The sequence below is a fragment of the Acanthopagrus latus genome, chromosome 7 (genome assembly GCF_904848185.1).
Source record: "Acanthopagrus latus isolate v.2019 chromosome 7, fAcaLat1.1, whole genome shotgun sequence".
In the NCBI taxonomy this organism is placed as follows: domain Eukaryota; kingdom Metazoa; phylum Chordata; class Actinopteri; order Spariformes; family Sparidae; genus Acanthopagrus; species Acanthopagrus latus.
Genome location: NC_051045.1, coordinates 26,754,583 through 26,777,323, shown reverse-complemented (window position 1 = coordinate 26,777,323; position 22,741 = coordinate 26,754,583). Strand labels below are relative to the sequence as shown.

At 40.7% G+C, this 22,741-nt stretch overlaps 1 protein-coding gene across 2 annotated transcripts in view; it reads right to left on the bottom strand.

The window, feature by feature from the left end:
* bcl2l1 (BCL2 like 1) overlaps nucleotides 1–22,741 on the bottom strand; it is a 34,184-nt gene that overhangs the window by 4,528 nt on the left and 6,915 nt on the right. Inside the window, exon 4 of one of the 2 annotated variants that reach the window (XM_037103796.1) lies at nucleotides 20,783–20,803. The exons of the other annotated variant lie outside the window; for it this stretch is intronic. Within the exon in view, the coding sequence (XP_036959691.1) occupies nucleotides 20,798–20,803 (6 nt within the window). The 3' untranslated portion in view covers nucleotides 20,783–20,797. Of the gene's footprint in view, nucleotides 1–20,782; nucleotides 20,804–22,741 lie in introns of those variants that run through there. 2 annotated transcript variants of the gene reach the window in all.

Here is a 22,741-nt window from a genome sequence, read left to right as displayed (position 1 = left end):
CAAGCACACCGCTGCTGAGCCACCTACAGCTGGGTGTCCAAATGACTAGCACAACCCACACGGTCACATGTGGAAATTCCCATCCACCACAGAAATCATACAGGTGAGGCACGAATAGCATAAAGTCCCAAAAACCACCTGCATCAACACTGAACGCAGTACAAGATTTCACTTATTAAAAAAGAAAAATCCACACTGTTTCACTTGGCGTCAGGTCTTGGTCACGCTGAATGATCGAGCTCCCCTACCCTCTGCAGCATCCCATCAGTTCTGCAGCCGATCCCTGCAAAACCATTGTTGTTGCTGAAATTCTTTCCCACCGTTGTCCTCAGATTGCCAAGCCTCCATTGCCGCCCACTGAAATCATTTCCTGGAAATCAGCTGCACAGCACGCAGTATTCATCCCTGGCCAAAGGGAGGCGCCAGACAGAGTCAAATCCATACACAAACACAACAGCAGATCAGCTGAGCAGGACACAGCCCACTGAGTCACTATTGATGATGCTCATGTTGTCCACACTTTAAAACTCACAGTGCCCCATCTTGGTAAACACGATCAGTCAGGCTGATGCTCCCTTAACTGCAAGTCATGCTAATTTTGTCTGAACTAATGTGAAAATGACTAATTCAGATGTCTGATGCTTAGTCAGAGGGGGACTCAGCAGGCGAGAAAGGGTCTTTCATAGGAGGGGGGCAGTTACTGGAAACTCTGCTCAGAAAGGAGACAGGATGAACAGAGGGCAAGGTCAGAGAATATATCAGTAAAGGATTGCAAAAGAAGAGGGGAGGGTGTGTTACTCCAAAGAGAGAATAATAATCAATTAGAGGATAATACTGGAGCAGTATTAGAGGACCCGTTAGCTGGTTTAACAATCTGTACCCTGAACTCTGAGTTAACTTGCCCTGTGATGGGAAAATCTGGAGCTGACCAATGGAAAAAAAACAGCTAAAAAATTCACCATGGCAACGGGTAGATAAACGGCAATACTTCCATTTTAATTTAAGGGACCAACAAGTATTAATGCATGAAACGTCTGAAAAACCACACTGAGGCAGCAGCAAAAAGGCTGAGTTTAGGAAAGAATAAGGTTAATAAGTCATCCCTTCATTTGTATTCACCAAAGTTGACTAATTCATCACTGACCACGCATCTTTATAGGTGAAAGAAATTTGAATCATAAACTAACAACATAAAACAAACTCTCTTTGTTTCATGACTTAACACACTGAATAAACAAACAGCCTTTAAAGGACAACAAAGTTTCATGCCACCTCTCTATCTTCAAACAGTGTTCTGGGACCTTAGTTTCCTCTAAGAACAGCTTGTTTTCAGTTATTCTGAGTTCAGTGAGTTGAGTGTAAATATCACAATTCTGAGCTTGAAAGTCTCCTCTCCAAAACTAAATTGTGCCCCTTTAGAGTTGAAATGGTTATGGTTTGGTTTTAACAAATAGCGGGCAGGATATCACCAGAGTAGCTGCTATCTGTTGCCAACTGTAGCTGCTAGTAGCTAGTTAACTTATCCGTCAAGTTGTCCCCAAAGGATAACACAGGACACTTTTCAGATGACCTTCAGCTTGCGGGTAGTGCATGTATTTTATTAAGCTGAGGAGAAATACACACTGTGCAATATTGGAATGTGAGGGAGGAGATCACTGTTCCAAGGCATGAGAAGAATGCATAAAGGCTTTAACGTTAGTAAAGTCAGTCCTCAGGGAATGATCCAATATCCAACCAGGATTTGGATCTTCCTTTCCCAGGGTGAATCTCAGCAAATTAATAATCTTCGATATCAACTGGATCAATGAGCAAATGAAAGAGCACATCTGACAGCTTCTTAAGGTTCTAAGGCAGGGCTGTAGATGAAAAAACAGTTAGAGACATAACAGTAAGGAAGGAACTGAAAAAGCAGAGTTTCACCTAAACTCAAGGTTTAGGAACTCCGGCTTTCTCTAAAGCCACATTCTGGAACAGAATGGATATATGAGAAACAACACTGTGACATAATGGGAGAGAGACAGTCAACAAACAGGTTGCCCACAGAGAGAAAGGGCCTGAGGACTGAGGAGGCGTAGGAGGCGTATCTCATTCCTTAGACATTCCTGGAGATTTACATCATTCTGATTCCTCTTTGATAACACAACCGTGGAGTCCAGTCTCTCCCATGCATGAGTTTTATTGCTGCCTGATGTGGTGACTAAAGCTTGAACAATGAAACTGACCAGTCAATGAGTTCTCAGGAAACATGCCAACAATGAGAGTGCAGGTTACAGGATGACTTCTAAATAATATGGACATAGATGGGCGGTGATGAGAGTTCTGAGGAAACGAATCGTTGTCCTACAGCAAATAATTCTAAGAAAGTGCAGGGAGTTAATGTGCTGGTGGAAGATAAGGGGGTAGATGGTGCAGTGGTGACCTCACTTCTGTGGTGTGTGTGACAACCTCAAGCAGACCTAACTGGAAGCTGATCTTATGTGTCATCACTACAGTAACATATACAATGGTGTACTGGTTATATTAACATGCAACTGTCATGTTTATATTCAAGTTTTTTTAGAGCCCTTTCAAATAAATTGTATTTAAGAGTAAGTCTGGTAATATTCCTTTTTTTCCCCTTGTTTTTATTCGAGTATGTCAATTAAAAGTCAAACCAAAAATAAATGTATTCTTCTAATAAGTATTGTCTAAGTGCTTAAAGACTAACATATCTTACTCCTCTGAGCCACAGAGCTCCATTGTTGTCCAAAGGCTATTAAAAACACATCAATGAGCCACACTGTTGCACTGGATGCCATGTTCCTTTATTGGCATGAGTGTCCCAATATATACCCAAATAGTCCTCAACAAAAACACGCTCATCTCCTGTCTGAGTAACATAACTGAGACTTTTTTAAAGCAGCAACAGACACACTACACATATTGTGTAGATTCATTTGTTTGTCCCTGTGGACAAAAGTGATGTGAGAAACCACTGCATTTGTTTTGGAAGGGAGTTAAAGAAAGCTGCAACATGTTTTTAATATTCTTTTTCTTTTTAAACACAGCTGTTTGCAGGACGCATAGCATTGAGGTAATGCATATTTGGATGGAGTAATGTATATTTGTGGCTATGTAAGTTTATTAGCTATAATATGATGATGACCAAATAAAGTATGATCTTGATTAGGGTTACAAGTTAGCCTACAACGAACAGTTTTGGTTGCTCCGTAATAGTAGTAATTTTGCTGAAAAAGCTAAAAAAAAAAAAAAAGAAATAAACAGTAGTTGTAAATATTCCTAGTAATGTTATGTCTTCATAATAATAAGCCAATGGACAGATACAGCTTGGTAGCGATGCAAAAACAGAATGTTAAATCACAAGCCAGTAGTTCTGCTGCCACCTGGCAATACAGGAGTGAGACTCTTCAATTCAACCTCAGCATTCTGCACCCAAAAATTGTGCTTTTGGAATTTGACCAGGTGGCAGGCATTAAGAAAATCTGTATGGAAATAGGACTTCTTGCCCATCATAGGTGTAAATCACAGGAGGGGGACAGGGAGACGTTACCCACCCATCTTAGGATAAATACACATTTTTCCCCCACAATTTATCAATTTATCAAAAAAGTATGGTGGTAGGGGTTCCATGAACGCAGCCTAAACATCTTCTTGAGAATATCAAAACTTAAAAATGTAAATGAAACAATGGATTGTATATCGTTAACTGTAAACAAGGTCTGACTTCCCAGGATGTAGACTGTTGGTCTAAGCAAGCCAACCGGTGCTTAAGTCCAGCCTCGGAATCCTTGTTGCTAAGGGAGACAACAATAGAAACCTCTGAGTGAGAAACTTACATGCTGAAATGGGCAAGTTTCCCTAATCCTAACCTGGTCGACGACAAAAAAAACCTAAACCGAGTAACAGCTCTGACCTTTCCTTCTGCAGAAATCTAGTCATTTTAATGCCAGGGCTAGCCTCCCAGTGTGCAGAGCATGCCCCTCCTGCACCAGTTGGCAGGGGCAACATTTCTACATCCTACATCCTTGCCACACTGGGCTGAGTCAATGCATTTAGTCAAAGAGTAGGAATAAATATGTAACTCAGTGCAACACAGATGCACATTCTTAAGTTTAACTGAAGGCCCCTCTCTTTCTCATACAAAGTTCACTTGAGGCAATAATTTCACCTTCAACTCAATCATAATTCCTCATCTCTTACTCAGAGGAACACCATGGCCTTACATACAGACTCTCTGACCCACTCAACCAAGGCCTTGTTAATGACTTGGAGAAATCAAAGGGTTTTTTTACAGTCTGCTGCCAAGGAAGGGTAAATATTTGTCTTCTACCTCACCTTGACTTCCTACAGGCCTTGATACAGCACAGGAACATTTTCAGGGAAGATTAACTGGCCTTCTTGCTGGCCATAAAACCATGGCTGTCACTTATGACAACCTGGAAGGATAGACAGGAAGTGAGCCAAAACAGACGACAGAGTGTGTAGCAAATAGCTGAAATACATACTGGAACACTGTTGCTCTTAAACATCATTAAGACTGAGCTGCATGGAGGTAAAACACTTGGAATTTGCCACAATGGATTAATAAAAACTGTACTAAAGTCAATAATAAAGGAGTGTGATTACACCTTACTTTCCATAATGTAATGAGTCAGTGTTTTACTGCAGCCTGTTAGTGTTTCTTAATGCAGAAGCCTACCCCTTCCTGTCAAATACTTGAGAACAATGAGAGCAATGTGGGTGTAGAGGACAAACTACAGCACCTTGTGATGGTGACTGTCACAAGTAAAGCTGACATGTCAAGACTTGTCATATCGATGGCAGGAACTATATGTTGAAACAATGTGTATTGATTATGTGGTAGTGCCAAGGTGTGTTCCTTCAAATGCTGTACAAAGTTCAACATTACTTGTTCAAGCTTGTGTATATACAGTATTTATATCTTTTTGGTCATCTGGTTTGTAGTTCTATTTTTTTTGTTGACAAGAGCTGTGGTTCTCATCTCTTCTCATCCTTGCAGTCAGTAGTGCAAAATGTGGGGTATAAGGAAAAAGTATACAATTTGAAACACTGCTCCAAATAGATGTCAATATGACAGATCTTTCATTACACAGTGGATTGTGTGTCAGGTCAGAAAAGCTGGATACTGGTATTTTTACCAAACTGCTTTTGACAAATTATGTATTGGGACAAACCAAATCTTTTCCTTGAATACAAAAAAGTATGGTGGTAGGGGTTCCATGAACGCAGCCTAAACATCTTCTTGAGAATATCAAAACTTGAAAATGTAAATGAAACAATGGATTGTATATCGTTAAGGAACCTCAGACTGCATTTCTATAAATTTGTCCACCAGGGTGGCACAGTGGCTAACAATGTTGCTTTAAACTAAGTAGGTTGATATAGAGTTTTTTCTATACCAAAGGGCCATGAAGAAAATGGCCCTATTTCTCACAGTGCTTGCATGGGTTTCCCCTACCATCAAGATATGTATACTATTTAAGTCTCTAGTCAGTGCCCTAGTCCAAGACACTGGCTGCCCACTTCCTCCTGGAGGAATTAAATAAAGAGAATCAGTTTCACTATGTTGTATGTATGTCATAAAGATTCTTCTTCTTCTTCTAGTTATGCATCATTTGAAATAAGTATTTATAGGTTCTTAGAATGTTAAGTTACTTGTATGTCTTCTTCTTCTTCTTCTTCTTCTTCTTCTTCTTCTTCTTCTTCTTCTTCTTCGTATTCGTATTCGTATTCGTATTCGTATTCGTATTCGCTTATAAATCACTTGGGCTTAGTTTGGGTGGCAGTTGTTGTTTTTGTAGTAGCCAGGTTCATTTTATGTGATTAATTTGTTGGGAACTATTTTCAGATACATGTGTTGCTATAGTGAGTAATCCAGGCAACAGGGTGGTATTTATGGGACTAGGGCTTCATTTCCACATAGCCCTGTGGGCATATGTGATGCAACACTGAGTCCTTTAATTTCTAAGGAAGCCTCCACGACCTCCATCATGTTCATCAATCTCCTTCTTCAGTTTTTTTTTTGTCTGCACATGCCTGAAATAGTCACACAAGAAATGTAGCGTGACAATAAGCTAACTGATGAATGTAATAAAGCTGTGTTTTAGGACATATATAGCTAACACTGGTGGCATGCCAGCTTTGTAAGATTTAGAGTGCACACATTATGTTAGAGGGTCATACGTCTGTTAACAAAATATTTGAGGAAAAAAAAAAATCACTTCTCTTTCATGTTAGCAGTGGCGTTTCTGTAAATTTGTAAAGAAATACATTTTCTTGCATTAAAAAATAATCAATTACAGACACAACAAAACACCTGTGCACAAAGTACTGCCTGGTTCCACTGCAGATATTCAATGTCATGCAGCCCTATTTCAAATCAATATATAAATCAGATGATTGATATTTGAACTTTAACAATAGCGCCTGCAGCTAGCTACTGCAGCTCCTGTTCTCCAACTTTACCCTCTATATCAGCAGTTCCCCTTGTGATTAATGTTTCCATTTTTGAGTATTTGTACAGAAAATTTGAAATAAAATATCAATAGTCACTTTTCTGCAAGTTATTTAATTAAGTCTCTGCCTGTAAACTAAAGTTTCAACATCTACAGAATAGCCCTGGTACAACCAGAGGGGCCCCTGGATTATTTCTTTCGAGCATTACCAGTAATCTCACTACGTACACGTTAAGGCAGCGCTGTTGGTTTTATATGTTCAGTCTCCACTAGTCCCACCTGGCAGGTAAAGCCATTCTACTCTCTCCTTTCACTTTCACACGGTCACGCCTTTATTTCTTTATCTCTCTTTCATTCCCAGAGGAAATCAGGTGCTAGGCAGCAGCCTGCAGAGTGCTTTCAGGCCTTGTCTCTTTTTTTTTTCTCCTGCTTTACAATGTCTTTAACGTTGTCTTTCTTCGTTAGCTGGGGAGAAAAAAAAAGGATGACTGAAGGATTAGCTCATGAAAGCAAAAGGTTGGATATAAGAGAGAGAGAGAGGGAGTGAAATGGTGAAGGGGCACAGGGAAGGAGATTCTGCAGTTGGTTGCCACGGCTACTGGAAAGCAACTGATTAGTGTGTGTGATGTGTGCAAGTGTGTCTCGGCCTGTAGGACCATCCTGTGGCTGACAAATGGCCCAATACTACATGTGGAGAAAGGAGCGTTTTAACGATCATTAGCAGCAGCTTCCCATTAATCAGCTTTGACTTGTCGGTTGCTCCAGTGTTGCACCATAACAAGCTGCAACAGTCAAATCCCCTGATTATGAAAACCCCTGACCACAACACACACACACACACACCTCGGATTAACAACTCATATCCTTTTCCTTTAAGGCCAAATGGGGCTAGGAATGAACTGAAATTCAATAACTTGGGGACACCTTGAAAAAAAGCATGTTGCTTTAATATTAGTAATCGTGTGTGCAATCATGACTTCAATCTGAATACTAAGCACATCAGGCTGCGTGAGCAGACGCTGGAATATATTCAAATAAAATGACAATAACACATCACATCACAAACTGATGATGATAATGAGCGCTAGTATTTATAAATGCTTCAACAACTGGTCAATTTTTTGACAAAATTTGCAATTAATCTTTTTTTTTCTTTTTTTTACTGAATTTACATTATTTATTTGCTGATGCCAGATTCTCAAATGTAAGGATTTTCAATTGGTTGGGAATATTTATGTACACAGTAAATATGTTTTAGACCATTTACTAGATAGAAAAGGAAATCTTAAGACTAGAGCCTGAGCTACAAATCAGATAGTATTAGCCAATCAAGTTTGTCAGATCAGTGCAGGCCAGAAACGCTAAGAAATGTTTGAGGTAATTCAGAAACAGCAGCTGGAGGAGCTTTAATAGACACTATACTGAAAGATGTGTGAGGCAATGGACAGAGAATCTTCATAATGGCTGTGGTTTAGACGTTTGGGAATGTATTCAGGCCTCCTATTCTCCTTTTCTTAATAAACGAAAGAAACATCACAGCTCATGTTATAAACAAAACTGATCTTAGCATAGTGTATAGTAATAGTGATCGTTTAGGTATTTATATGGGAGAATGTATGAAGTACTACTCTGTAGCCAGTGTACCACCTGCAGTAGATGACAATCCACTCTCTCCCTGTGTGGAGAAGCAGGGAGGGAGCAGCGACAGAGAAGCAGAGCATTGTACAGTTAATGGTACCAACAGCAAGACGTAGAAGCTTACGTCATCCCCACAATCAAAAGACCCCGACTATCACTTTAAGAGTAAAATGACAGATGAAGCTTTCACACATTGACTTTATTTGTTTCAACACAGGTGAGTTCTGGCCATGTATAGCCAAAGATATTACTACAATTTTGAAGTGCAGACTTTGTAATGATCTGGGCCAGTTTTGGCTGACGTGGATCAAAGCTATTTTCAACAGAAGATGCATGACATAGTCAGCCAGTTTTTTCCAATGGAAAACCTCAGTGTCAAAAGATTTATCGAGAGAGAGGCTCTCTTCATGACAGTTTCTGATGTTTCTGTGTGTGTTATTAATAGACGAGGATTTCTGTCTACACAATAGCTGTGTATGCAAGGTGTGTGCTTTCTAAGATCTTTACTGTGTACAGGATCAATTGTCTTCATCCCCCATTCACCACCGCTCATTCTACAGTTTCCCTCGTCTCTCTCTGTTAGCACTTAAGTTTATTGTGACTGATATGCTGATAATTGTATTGTACTGGTGATTGGCATTTTTCACTATTATCTATTTAATAAGAAACAAGTATCAATTTGTGATATTTGTCATTGGGTAAGCACTCCATATGAGAGCGCAGCTGCACATGTAAACACAACTCTCAACAACAGGCCTGCAACTAAGAATAACTTTCATTGTCAATTTATTTGTCAATTTGTTTCTTGAGTAATCAATCTGTTGTGTAAAATGTCAGAAAATGGTGAAAAATGTTGATCTGTGTTTCACAAAGCTCAATATGACATCCTCAAATGTCTTATTTTGTCCACAACCCAAAGATTTTCAGTGTACTGAAATAATATTAACATTTAAGAGGCTGGAATACTCAAACTGATTAACTGATTACCAAAACAGTTGGCACTTAATTTAATAGCTGACATCTGGCAAATTATTCATTGTAGCTATTCTCAATACAGCAGATGAACAGGTTGGGTTTTTTAAAAAAGGTCAGTGTCTCTGTGGGCAACATCTGATCCAGACAGCTCTCTTTCAACAGGCAAGGACTGCTTTCTAGCAACCCACAGAGCACATGATGTTCAGGCCGGCCACACTGGCCACAAGCAGTGGCAGGAAACTGATTGAATGACGCAGAGATAAAGGCTCTGACAAAACTGTGCTGACGTTAGAAAGGAAACTCATGGTCACATTCACACGATTCCAGAGGGTTCACTGTCAGTCGCTGGAAAGTGCTCTACTGTGATAGAAAGCTGACAAAGGCTCACCCCCTTAGACACACACATGTGCTCTCACACATGAGGGCCACTTTGAGTGTGTGTGTGTGATTGTGTGTGTGTCTGTGTGTGTGCGTGCAACACACCTTCTGAATAGCAATGACTTGACAAAGCAATCTAGATCAACCTGCTTTGAACCAGTCCCATCCAGAGCAAAGGGAAAATGAGTAAAAGTGGACAGTTGCTGGAGCTGTAGAGGGTCATGCTCGGTAAAGTTTTTTTTTTTCTTTTTTTTTTTCAACATTTCATTCACACAGTGTGTGTGTGTGTGTGTGTGTGTGTGTGTGTGTGTGTGTGTGTGTGTGTGTGTGTGTGTGTAACTGAGCAGAGTGTGCTGAGGGAGAAAAAAGGCCACATGCACCCACTCAGCCAGTGAACAACCAGAAAGGAATATAAAGAAATTCTAACTAGCATCAACTAACAACTTTAGTCAGACACTCACACATGGGGGTCATGAGTTCAAAAGAAATCAGTGAAAGACCCAAAGTCTCAAAGGTTCCCTACAGTCACAAAGAGAAGAAGCTAACTCTTGATACACTTCAAAATGTCATCTGTCCCAGCTGTAGCTGAGCAACACTTCCTGCAAGTTGCAACACTTGGGATGTTTACACGTGAACACTGCATGGTCATGGTACTCGTGCGCGCATACACACACACACACACACACACACACACACACACACACACACACACACACACACACCCACACCCACCCACACACACACACACACACACAGCTATGTCACTGGGCCCAGAGCACAGAACACAACACATCTCGTGCTTTTGTTTATCGAGTCAGTGTCACTGGCGTAATACAGTTTACAGGCAGCTATGGGGAGATGACACGATGTTCTGACTGGTGAAACAGAATGATGTCATGCATAAGAGGACAGTGTGTATAAACTACAAGTGATCACCACAATTTGATGTGTGAGCTGTGACCTCTGCCTTACACTGTGACAAACAGTCCATGAGTGGATCACAGGATCACAGTGAATAGGTCAGATCAAAGCAAGCAGATTAATGTCTGCAGTTCAGATAAGCCACCTGATGAAATACAGGAACACTGTAAAAACTTATGTCATGCTGGGTGACATACTGTATTTGAGAAGATAAATCCAACACATCATCCACATTTTAACTTGATTAAGAATCACATGTCAGATATGGGGCATGTCATTTACAATAACAAAAAAAAAACATTTTTAATATTAAGTTTTGTGATTAAGCTTGATATATCTGAAATGTATTTCAAAATACTCATTCTTATGTACTAGACCTTTGTTATATATTTCTTTGAGTTGTCTACTTACATTATTCTAAATGTCTCTAACAATATGCTTTTTTTCAAGATAACTGCATGTTTTCATTTGGTAGCCTGTCGCTACAACTTCCGCCACAGACTCAGAAGGACTGAAGAGGGTAATTGGCGAACGAGATAAAGGAGATACTAAATATTAAATGAATACAACTTCACTTTACTTTATACAACAAAACATTACTTCTTCCACGAACATTTGGGCCTGAGTCACGTCAGATAGATTTACATCAGTGATTGTGGTTGTTAAGAAAGTGATTTTTTTTTTTTTTGTTCGTGCTACTCTTGCAAGTCTTTACAGAGCATATATAGATCCCCTTTTTTGATCCCCGAAATTAAAAAGACACCTTGTGGCACTCCTACGATCAGCACATGACTTGTACACAATTCAGTGTAACTCTGGGTGTTTTTTCCTCCAGAAGGTCTGGCTCTGCACCTGATTCTTTCCTACATGTCTACATTAGAGCATTTAATGATCTTTCTAGAGAATGAATAATGTTGTAACGCATGCCTTTTAACAGCAGTACTACTCTTTGCTGTTTTTATTAAGGGTGTAACAATTTCGATTTTAAATTGAAATCGACCGAAATTAAGTTACAATCTCGAACTTCGAATTAAAAAATGAATTGATGCTGCCACGCCCCCATGTCATGTCCGGTCGGCTTGACAAGCGGAAAAAAACACACACGTGTTGAAGTGCTGCGAGTCAAACTCCTCTAACTTAACTACTAGCTAAGCCAGTAGCTATTAGCTACAACCAGTCAAACAATAGCATGGTGTTACACCATTCCTATTCAGCTCCCGGACTGTGATCGGGAAGGACAGGAGAGATGATTTCCTCCAGGGCCAAAGTTTGTGTTTACCGTTGGGGTGAACCCCTTTCACGTGTTAAGCTGGTCGGGAAATAACACCAGGCAGCTTTGCTGTATCTGGATTCACAGCTAAACTGCAGCCTATGTTACACACTTTATTGCTGTCACTACTACTGCTATTCCTTTCACTTCTCCCTCCTCTCCCATTCATTAACTGTCCACACATACGCAAGCGCCCTCACTCTTGCTCGCCCACTCACATCTTACACACACACACACCTCACGCACCGCCCTATTCTTGAAAGGGGCTACACCACTCTTACAACAATGGCAACTGCAGATGCAGGAGACCCATAGACAGAACCTGAACCCCCTCCTCTTTCACTGAAGTTGCAGGTGTTTGTAAGTTTGTAAGCTCTGCAGAAACTAGATGGCAGGTTAATTTGTTTAAGTTTCCAATTGACTGAAGATAAAAGTTATTACATGATGTTGTTAATAAATGTTTTAAATATGACAATGTAGTGTGGTATATTGTGAACAAAGATCAGATACTATATTGCATAAAAGTGTAGTCTAAAAATGGCATAGCAACCTGTGATTTAAAAAAAATAAATGTAAAACTCAAGAATCGAATCGAACTGTGACCTTAAAATCAAAAATGTAATTGAATCGATGATTTGGAGAATCGTGACACCCGTCGTGATTTTTTGGCATTAAAGGTAGAATTCATATAAATATACAGTATTAAGTGTATACATATAATAAAAATATCAATCTTAGTTAAAGTGCAGCATAAACTCATTACCCATCATCATGTGATGACAATTACTGTATTCATTATCACCACAAGTACTTTTATCGTTCTAGTGGCCTTGATGTCAGATGATGTCACTTTTTGAGCTTTTTAACATCAAATCTTTGTTAAGAAGACAGGAAACAATGTGAGTGTCTGTTCCTCCTTCCTTATCAATGTCCTTATCATCACCACGAGTTCCATGTCTTCCTGCTCCTCCTCGAGGACTTCCGTCCCTTTCATCCTCACCACAATTGCCAAGACATTTTCAGAAGCAAGGAAGTCAGGCCAGCTGCCAAAGATCCCATATGACCGGGATAGGTCAGGAGAGCTTAGCACTGAGCAGAGAAACCCTTGGCACACTCAGATTCTACAACTAAGGCATTAGGCTGGTGCTCTTTTATGAACAAACAGGTTAACTCATGGTTACAGATTCTACTTCAAGTGACAGGAGCAGATGCTGGAAACTATTTTAAAAGAACATATTTGAAGCAAAACACAAGGATAAAGGGACTCAAGTACAATTCACAAAGACAGACTGCTCAAGCTAACAGCCAAAAAGATGATAATACACCGCCTATCAGAGAAAAACATGAAAAATACATATTACACTTGCTGATGCCTGAAGAGGAGTGCAACCATTTGAAACGTGCTCACTTAAAATGTGCATGTTTCATATGTAGCTATTTCATATTTAAGCCTTCACTTCAATAAATACACTTTTTTACTGGCTGTGGTTCCCCTCTACTTATTCTTCTGACACACTGCCAGGAATAAGGAAACATGACATTTAATCAACAAGCTGACAGGCAGCAGTTCTACGCACACAAGGACACACAGCTTTCAAACAAGTTTAGCATTAAGAGGGAGAGTCTGAGACAAAGTGGTGTGATAATAACAAGTCAACTTTTCTTTAATCTTCTTCTACATGCCACAAAACTCTAACTCAGCCAGAAAACACAACCTTCAAAAAGTTCTTAGTCCCATGACCAAGGATGAGCAGCTTCACAGCACAACAGTAACTTGCATGAGATGTTATCGCCCATCAGTCAGTCAGCTGTTTAACACCCTTCACTGCCACCATTAGTATGAGATCAATGCTAGCAATGAGGGGTGTAGTGGGTGGGGGTGACCAAACCGGTTTGAATTGGGGTGGATAATTTCCAAGCAGTAGAAGGGAAGCAGGAAAAATGAGGAAATTGAATCATTAAACTTCCCCTCAGAGGTGACACTTGCTGGTATTTGTGCCAGCATCAATGTGTCTGCATGTACTTTTTTTGGACCTTGGAGCAGGCTCTGTGTGTGTGTGTGTGTGCGTGTGTGTGCGTGTGTGTGTGTGTGTGTGCGTGCGTGCGTGCGTGCGTGCGTGCGTGTGTGTGTGTGTGTGTGTGTTGAGCCAGCAGTGAGACCATGAATTAAAGAGGAGATTAATGAGTCAGGACATGGAGGCTCAGACTCCAATCTGTTCCCTGCCCGACTCTGGGGGCTGTGTCTCTCCACAAAACCCCATTCTGTCAGCAAACACACAAACACATACACACACACATATGTATACACCACTGAGGCACAGCAGGAAGGCCAAAGACTCAGGACTGTGTGTGCACGTCTGGCAGAGAGAGCACATGTTTAGGAAAGTGTCAAGACTGAAGGAGAACAGAGAGAGGCAAGGAAAAAAGACATTTGCAGTATAAACCACCCTGTAGACCAACGACCTGCCCAGACATCTCACCATGACCCCAAGGCCTGCAATCTGTCTGGAAGACAGAGAAAACGGAATTAAGAGAGGAAACAGTGAGAATGAGACGGGGGCAAGACAAAAATGGAGGCAGGAACTGAAACACAATAAGAAAGAAAAATGAAGGGAAAGTAGAACAAAAGAAGAAGGGTGAAGCAGGCTGCAGGGGGAAAAGAGGGCTGACGAAAGCGACTTGAAACTCAAAAGCGGGAAACCCATGTGAAGTCTCAAGGAAATGTGTCAGTGAGGATCCTCTCTCCATGTGAAGAAAAGCACATGGAGAGAGGATCCTCACTGACACATTTCCTTGAGACTACACTACCCATGGCTTCCTGTTCATTTTTCAAGTTTGACAACTTGAGAGAAAGTGATTCTCCAGATGAATATCTATAGGCCGTGCTCAAGTCCCTTTTTTGTTCTCGCTTTCTATTATCTCTTCTCTCTTATTGCAGGGCGACACAGGATATCTTTTGTGGTTACTGCTCTACCCCCTCGGCCATTCAAACAAGCCTGTGATAAATATAACGATGATGGCCTTGATGCTCTTTATCATCATTTAGAGCTTGGGCTATATGAGAGTAGGAGCCACATTACCATGAAATACTCATCAACTCCTCTCTATCCATCCCTCAGCTTTCCTACTTTAATACATGGCATGAGACTCACTAATCCCATGATATGCCTCATAATCTGATCACAGATATGAGCATAGAGAGAGAAACAGAGAGCTGAGAGATGGATAGAGAGAGGAGGATAAAATGCAATCAGAGAGGAGAGGGTTTGCGCTCAGCTGCATAATGACAGAAGAAGGAGAAAATAAAAAACAATATGTGGCAGGAGGAAGTGTAGGGATGTAGGCTGGAGCAGCAGAGAGATAAAAGAAGAAGGGGCAAGCAGTCAGAAGGAGAGGGGCAAAAGGAGAGGAAGACGGAAGGAGGGGGGAGAGATGTGCTTGTGACCTGATTTCACCGCTAAGCCTTGGAGAAGTGGAGCAGCACGTAGGCAACAGTGTCTTCGTTCTGCCCCAAAAACACTAAGCTGTGCTGTTTGTGCAACATATAGTAATATACACCGCACACAAATCGCACCACACATGCAGCGCAACCTATTAACCCACATTCTGCAACCTCATCTAGCTGAGTCACTAGCCTTGGCTTTCTCTCCGTTCGCCTTCCTGGCCATCTACATCTCTCTGCCCTCGTCTTCGTCACTCTCCACAGCCACACATTGCCAGACACTTCAAAGGAGGGGGGGTGGCACATAATGGTGCGCTACAGTGAAAGTCTGATGTCTACCAGTCTGGCTCTAATAGCTGCACGCTCTGCAGTGTGCTGGCAGTATAGACACACACACGCTCATCTATTACACAGCTGGATATCTGTCCTGTATACATAAACAGCGTCTGGATATGGAGCATATGGACACCACGCTGCTTTGACTCCAGTGTGTGTGATTCTAAATGAGGGCGAGAAGACACAGAGAGATTCTGATGCAGTCTAAACACAGCAAATGTAATCGTTAGAGACCATATTGATGTCTCACTGCTGTGTGTGCTTCACACTGTGTGTGTGTCTGATGCTCCTGGACTACAGGTCTTTCACTTGACCAACTGTGATGTACTGACAGAAACTTTAAACACACACACAGACACGCGCACACACACACACACACACACACACACGGGAGTTGTTGTCCTAAGGCTTGCTCTACTCGCAGTTATTTCATGTTTTTTTTTTCCTTGCAAAATTTCACAACAAAGTGTTTACACATTTTCACTCCAATCTATCCACATCTGAAGTTTTGTTGTGTGCTTATCTGTGTCACCCTGGTCCTAATGTCCTTTGCACCAGTTGTTTCATTTCCAAAACAGAGCTAAATGCAGATTGGGTGATCCTGCAAGAATGGTTCAGCCTAATTTCCCTTAAATGTGAGAGTGTAGCTGCCCCCTGCAACCAAACACAAATGGTTTGGCCAAGTCGATGTTCTCAAAGGCAAACAAGAGTCTCTATACAAACATGTAGGATGCATGTTTTCACATAAACAAGACTAACACACACCTACAATCATGTGACATGATGTTCTTCTCACAGAGCTGGAAGCTACTGAATTCAACAATCTGTTTGCTGCCATTTTCAAGCTGTGACCCTGACACACCATTGACTGCAAACACAGAAGTATGTGCACATGTCGGATCTCAGAGATCATGAAGTAATGCGCAAGCTTAAGCAGATGCATACAAAAACAATAGAGACACATCCATGGCTGAGCAGCCACATTCATATGAACATATTCAGAGATCAATCTGCATAGAGCTACCCACCGCAGAGAGACGTTTATTGACAGCGCCTGGACCAAAATGTCTGCCATTGATCCCATGCAAAAAGGGTTTGTTTTTTGCAAGAGAACTGTGTCTTTGAGTGTCACAAGTTAAAGAATGAGACACAAAGTCACTTTCAGATCAGTAGGTCCCATTCGTGGGCGGCAAATCCACAACACACCTGTGGGCACAACTAGAGAGCCAGTAAAGCAAATTCCTGTGTGTGTGTGTATGTGGCCACAGGTCCTTTGTTTGAGAAGTCACATGACCAGTCTGACTTGGCGCCATCCCCTCCCCTCTGCAGCGCGCCACCATACAATAAAACGCTCGAATGTAGGAGACGACAACAACAACCCACGACACGCGTGCGATTACAAACACACAATCAGTTCATGGAAACTTTACTTTCTGAGCAAACCACCATCCTTAAAATTTAAAGGTAAAGGGAAAAAAACATCTCTACTAATTAGCCACATAACGATAAAGGGAAGAGCAGGAGGATGGGATAGAGGGAGTAAAGGAGGGATGAAGGGAAAAATGAAGAGACTGAGGCAGCTGCACAGGTGGGGGATGAGATGCAGGGATAGTGAGCCTGGATCAAGTCAGAAGGAATCAATAGTGCTGATGACGATGTTACGGGCAATGTGTGTGTGTGTGTGTGTGTGTGTGTGTGTGTGTGTGTGTGTGTGTGTGTGTGTGTGTTTGATAAACAAACATGGGAGAAAGCAGTGGAACATGGGTACACAGGGTTAACAGCAAGATTGACGGGGCGTGTTGTAGCATGTCTGTTCTGTAATATGTCTAAGGACAAGGAAAGATGGATGGGTGTAGAGATGGTAGGAAAGAGATGAAAAGGAGGAGAGGAAGGGCAGACAAGAGTCGGAAAGAAAGGAGATCAAAAATGATGAATAGCAGAGAAGGGGGGAGGAGATGCAGATAGAAAATAAGGGACAAAAATCAATGGGTGGCAGGGGGAGGAGTGCTTGTGGAGGAGATGGCAGGACACAGGAGAGAAATAGAGGGAGATAGGTATAGAAGATGAAGGGTGGTGGGGAGGTGGGGTTAGAGAGAGAGAGAGAGAGAGAGAGAGAGAGAGAGAGAGAGAGAGAGAGAGAGAGAGAGAGAGAGAGAGAGAGAGAGATTTGCTAGATGAGTCCCAAGGGTGACATTTCCTGCTTTTTTCTGGTAGGGTAGTCTGACAGACGACACAGTGGATCTTAACTGCCTATCCTATGTGCATGTTAATTACAGAGAAAGAAAAAGAGAGAGAGAGAGAGAGAGAGAGAGAGAGAGAGAGAGAGAGAGAGAGAGAGAGAGAGAGAGAGAGAGAAATTTGCACAAAGGAAGCTCAGGTGTTTCTTCTGTCAAAACAAATCAATGGACTTACCCTCCATTGACTTTAAATTACAGCCTCAGAGTGTAATACAGAACAGCCAGGCTTACTTTTATAATCACACTTATACATAAACATACAGTTTATATTACAATAATTTATGTTGTGCCGTAAGCCAAAACAAAGGGTATGTTTGTCCATCTCTCAATACATTCCGACTCATTCTGAATGTATTTGTACATATTGTTTGAGCCTAATAATTTAAATTAGAGTAAGTAAGTAAGTTATATTTGTCGAGGTCTATTTATAACTACAGAAATTAGGAGTGTGGGGGGAGAGAAGGAGTCTGACGAAAGAAGATGCTTCAAATTCTGGTTGTACCACAGTAGACACTTCTGTATCTTTTGCCAGCAGGGTGAACTGACTGTGGCTGGGGTAGTCGTGATGTTCTTAGCTCTATTAATCACTTGCTGTAGAGCCTTCCTGTTCTGGGCTGTACATGATCCATGACAGTTTGCCATTCCCAACGCTATGTCTGCAACAATTTTGTAAGCCTTGGTATGCATGTTCCGTAAGGCTGGACCATTTGGATGGAGAAATGTAACAAATGTAAACATGTGCATCACATATGCATTCTATGCTAGGCAACTCATTGGGTGAGGATAGCTGAGTATGAGCAAAGATGCAAGCAAGTTCATCTATTTATTAAAGTATTATCATTATTATCATACTAAAAAAAAAATGCTACGTTTAAAAATAAGCAAGTTGTCACACAGTGAGAAAAAAAATGTATAGAAACCAACTATTTTGATGCATAAAAATGCATTGATAATCATTTTAACTTGTCATGTAAGTAATTTTTCAAGCAAAAATGTAAAACATTAGCTGGTTCCAACTTCATAAATATGAAGATTTGCTGTATTTCTTTTGTAAATTATGACATGAATTATGCAATTTTATCTCATGACAGTATTCTGGATTGTTGGAATTTACCAACCTCAATTTGAGCTCAGGGAAACTGTGGTGAACATGGTGAGTATGTTCATGGTAATGTAGAAAAAACATGTTCTGTATACATCTATAAGTGGCAGCGGTGATAAAAGAAACAAGGCAATATAGACACACAGGAAGCTTTTCCTGTAGTTAACATTTTCTTGACCTTACCGAGACAGTGAAAAGAACAAAGCAGGATAACTGGGATAATGGTCTCTTTTCTGCTTGTTTCTCAACTGAAGCACCCTCCCACACCCCACAACCCCGTCCAGCTCCAGCCAAGCTTCCCTAGACCATGGCAGCGTGCTTCTTCTAAATGAGTTTAGCCTTTATTAGTCTGTCAGGGAGAGAGAAAAAAAACATTGTTTCCTCCAGTAGCAGGTCGAGATATTATTCATCTATAATTGGTAATAACCCCGTACCCCCACCCCGAGGCGGCTCAATCTCCACTGAGTAATCACTGCCATCGCCTGCTCTGCTGGAAACAGCATTATTAGGTCGATGGCACTGTCTCTACCTCTGCTGTCTGCCAGGGTCTATTATCTGACAATATATGGCTTTACTCCTGCACTTCTTTAAATACCACAGACTGTGGAGGAAGAATGCGGCCAAGCGTATTTATCTCACATCCCGAGCTACTAGCAAATATCTCAGGGCAGTGGTGGTTCCAAAATAAGCTCCGGTGGGATAATTTAGGCTGAGGTGTTATCAGTTTTTGTGACAGCAAGTTTTGCTCCGTTGTGCAAAACACCTTTCACTTCTCAATATCTAACTGTCACCTCAAGTATTTCACCAATTTGGAGGACTGCCTCGCTTTTTAGCACATTAAAAATATATGACATCACTGTTTGATGTTGAATTTTTTGCTTTGGTTAAGAAATTCAAACTCAGAAGGGGTGAGGAAAAAAATATTCTTAGATTCATTGAGACTCTCTGAAGATTGTGTCTTACTGCAAAAGAGACAATAATTTCACATTTAAAACCAAATTCACAATATTATGATCACCTGTAATAATTCTTTAAGACTGGGCTGTGTGTTTGTTACAGCTGGAGTCTGAGAATGTTTCGCATTGTGCTTGAAAAATGACATAATTGTCAATAGGTTATTTGTTAATCAAATATCAATTTGAATTTGTTTTCTCAACCCGTAACAGAATGGTGCATTCATGTTCAGTAGTATTGACAAATTACTGCTTATCAAATGAGGATTTATCTTATAAATGCTATTTCAAGTCTCAGATTGTGGAGCAGATTGTGAAACTTTTCCCAAATTTTGGGAAATACCCTTGAGCTAGGACTCTAGCTGGGCCTTAAAATCATTTTTTGAATTTCGCTTCACAATACTATTTCTGCCTCGATATTCTGAGGTCTCCTCAAATGCTAGGACTTGGTGACATCAAAAAATATCACAATACTTTTGAACAAATGCTTTGGTATTGTGATATTGTAGGGATGATTAGTGGTACTTTAACAACATATTATCACAACTATTAGTAGGCCTGATGTGATATAATGACTAAGACAAGTATTAGAATATGTAGAACAGTCTGGTAATTATAGAAAATGACATCACTGTATCGTAATGCAACCTTAAAAACAGGAAAAGGAAAGACTTACCCTAATGCTATAACGATTTTTAAAATTTAAGACAATATACAGTTTCATATCAAGGTAACCATGTAATATTAATATACTGACCAGCCCTACCATGAGCTCATATCAGCAAATTATGCCATTTCAATCAGATTTTCTATTGGTACAGTATCCAAAAGACAAACTTCCCATTTTCTCTCTTTCTTTCTTCATCACAATCCTTCCTAACAGATAATTAAAAATCTGGGAAGTGAGAATAGGAGACGGAGTGATCGATAACCAGAGTGAGAGTGAGAGAGAGGGGGAAAGTGACCTTGCTGCTTCTCAGAGCAGACTAATATTTCATCAGCTAACACTAAGGGCACACCTGCCTCACAGCTTCACTCAGGTTCCCACATCTGCCAGCGGCTCTGCTCTTCATCCCTGTGAAGAGAAGGCATCGGGGGAGGGAGGGAAGGCAGAAAGAGGGAGAGAAAAGATAGAAAGAAAGAGACACAACAAAGTCTCGTGTGGGTTTACTGAGAGAGACTCTGGTGCATTTCAGGGAAACTGTAGGTGGCTTTGAGCACACAAACCACTGAAAAGAGAACGTAATGACATTGGGACAAAGAGGGGAAAAGCAAGAGATTGATGTGAAGACAGGATAAGAAACTAGCGGTAAACCATTCTGAATTGTGTATTTTAGTTTGGCACTGCAGTTAGGGATTACCCCTGTGGCAGGTGTGTCAACCGACGAATTACAAACACAGTACAAACCACTGCTCTGTCCCCAGCAACATGTGTCTGGATCAAGAACAGAATAAAAGTGAATGATAAAAAACTTAGAGGGGAAGGAAAGGCCATCATGTGCTTAAGACAAAGTTGTCCAGCAGCAGAAGTGAAACCATAACCTCAACATGCTGATCCATTCAACATTTCAAATGAAGTCATTCACTTCTTCAGGTCTGGGCTACGTTGACATGCAAGCCCCAAACCACAAGCAGCTATGGCAGGCAACTGCCAATATTGCTTAGCCTGTTGTACGAATGTGTGTGTGCGGGGGTGTGTGTGTGTTGGTGTTTGAGGGAGTGTTTACATGCGCCTTGATAACTTTGGCTATGTGAGATCATTGGCCATCACCCACACATGACAGAAGTGTTGATTACACTGTGTTGATGACAGTGATGGTAAAAATATGTATTAGTAGTGAGGAGGAAGAATTAGATTAACCATCAGATCTTCATTGCTTTGTCTATTATTTGTTGAATTTGCCTTATGTATATGAGCAAGAGCTTACTGGATCTCCGAAAAAAGTGATTTGGGTATCAGGACCAAAATGCTGATGTCATGTTCACCATCTTAGGTTAGCATGTTAATAGGGATAATAATTGGTCAGATTTCATTTATATCAATGCCTTTATCGATTTTGTCATGTCAGTCTGATTCTTCATCAGTTTCTTTATTGATGCCTGATCAATTTTAGTCAAGCTTGTTGAAGATTGAGACCCAGCTATCATCTAAATTTGATGAACAAGAAGAGATAACAACAGTAATGTTTTTTTTAGTCCCAGAAAAAACATGCTGTGTGGTGCAAACTTTACTAGATCATATGTTAGCGATATCGTGATTAGATCATGAAATAAAGCCACACTTTCAGTTTTTTTCCCTCTCTCTGCCATGACTTCTTCTTTGCGCGAGCTTCCAGAAGCAGAGACATGCGAGTTTGTTTTGCATCTGTCAAAAACCATGCTGGCATTGAAAAAAAAAAAAAAAAAAAAAAGAACTGATGAACTCTGAGGCATATGATTAATCTTAGTTTGGATTGGTTCTCAACAGTTTCAGTTCTCAATTCCCCTTACCACATATTGACATGCAAAGTTTGTTATTAGCACTAAAAACAATGTAGATCAGAGGCTCTAGGAGATTGGAATGTGATTAGTTTTGCATGAATTTGGACATATTGGACAACTGGAAATTTTGACAAAATGGTGGAGCTAGACGAAAAGTTAGAGGATTCCCAAAGCTATCATGATTCATCCTGCAGGAAATATAAATATGTGTACAAATCATCCAATAACTGTCAAGAAATTTCAGTCTAAACAAGCAACCTTGTGCAAACCTACAAAATTTGAATAGCAATCCATTCAGGGGTTGTTGGGATATTTTAGTCTGATTGAAGATTAGTGGAAATTATCATTTTTCCATCACAGTTTTCATTTTCCATTTTGATGGGGTTCGTATCAAACAAACGTTTTTTCTTACATCTGGAACAAGATTTGTAGGTCAGGGCGTCTCTGCAGCACTACAGAACTACAGAACTTCATTGTAATGCTGTTTTGTTAAACATTTTAACTTAATCAAAAAAAGTGCAGCCCATACATT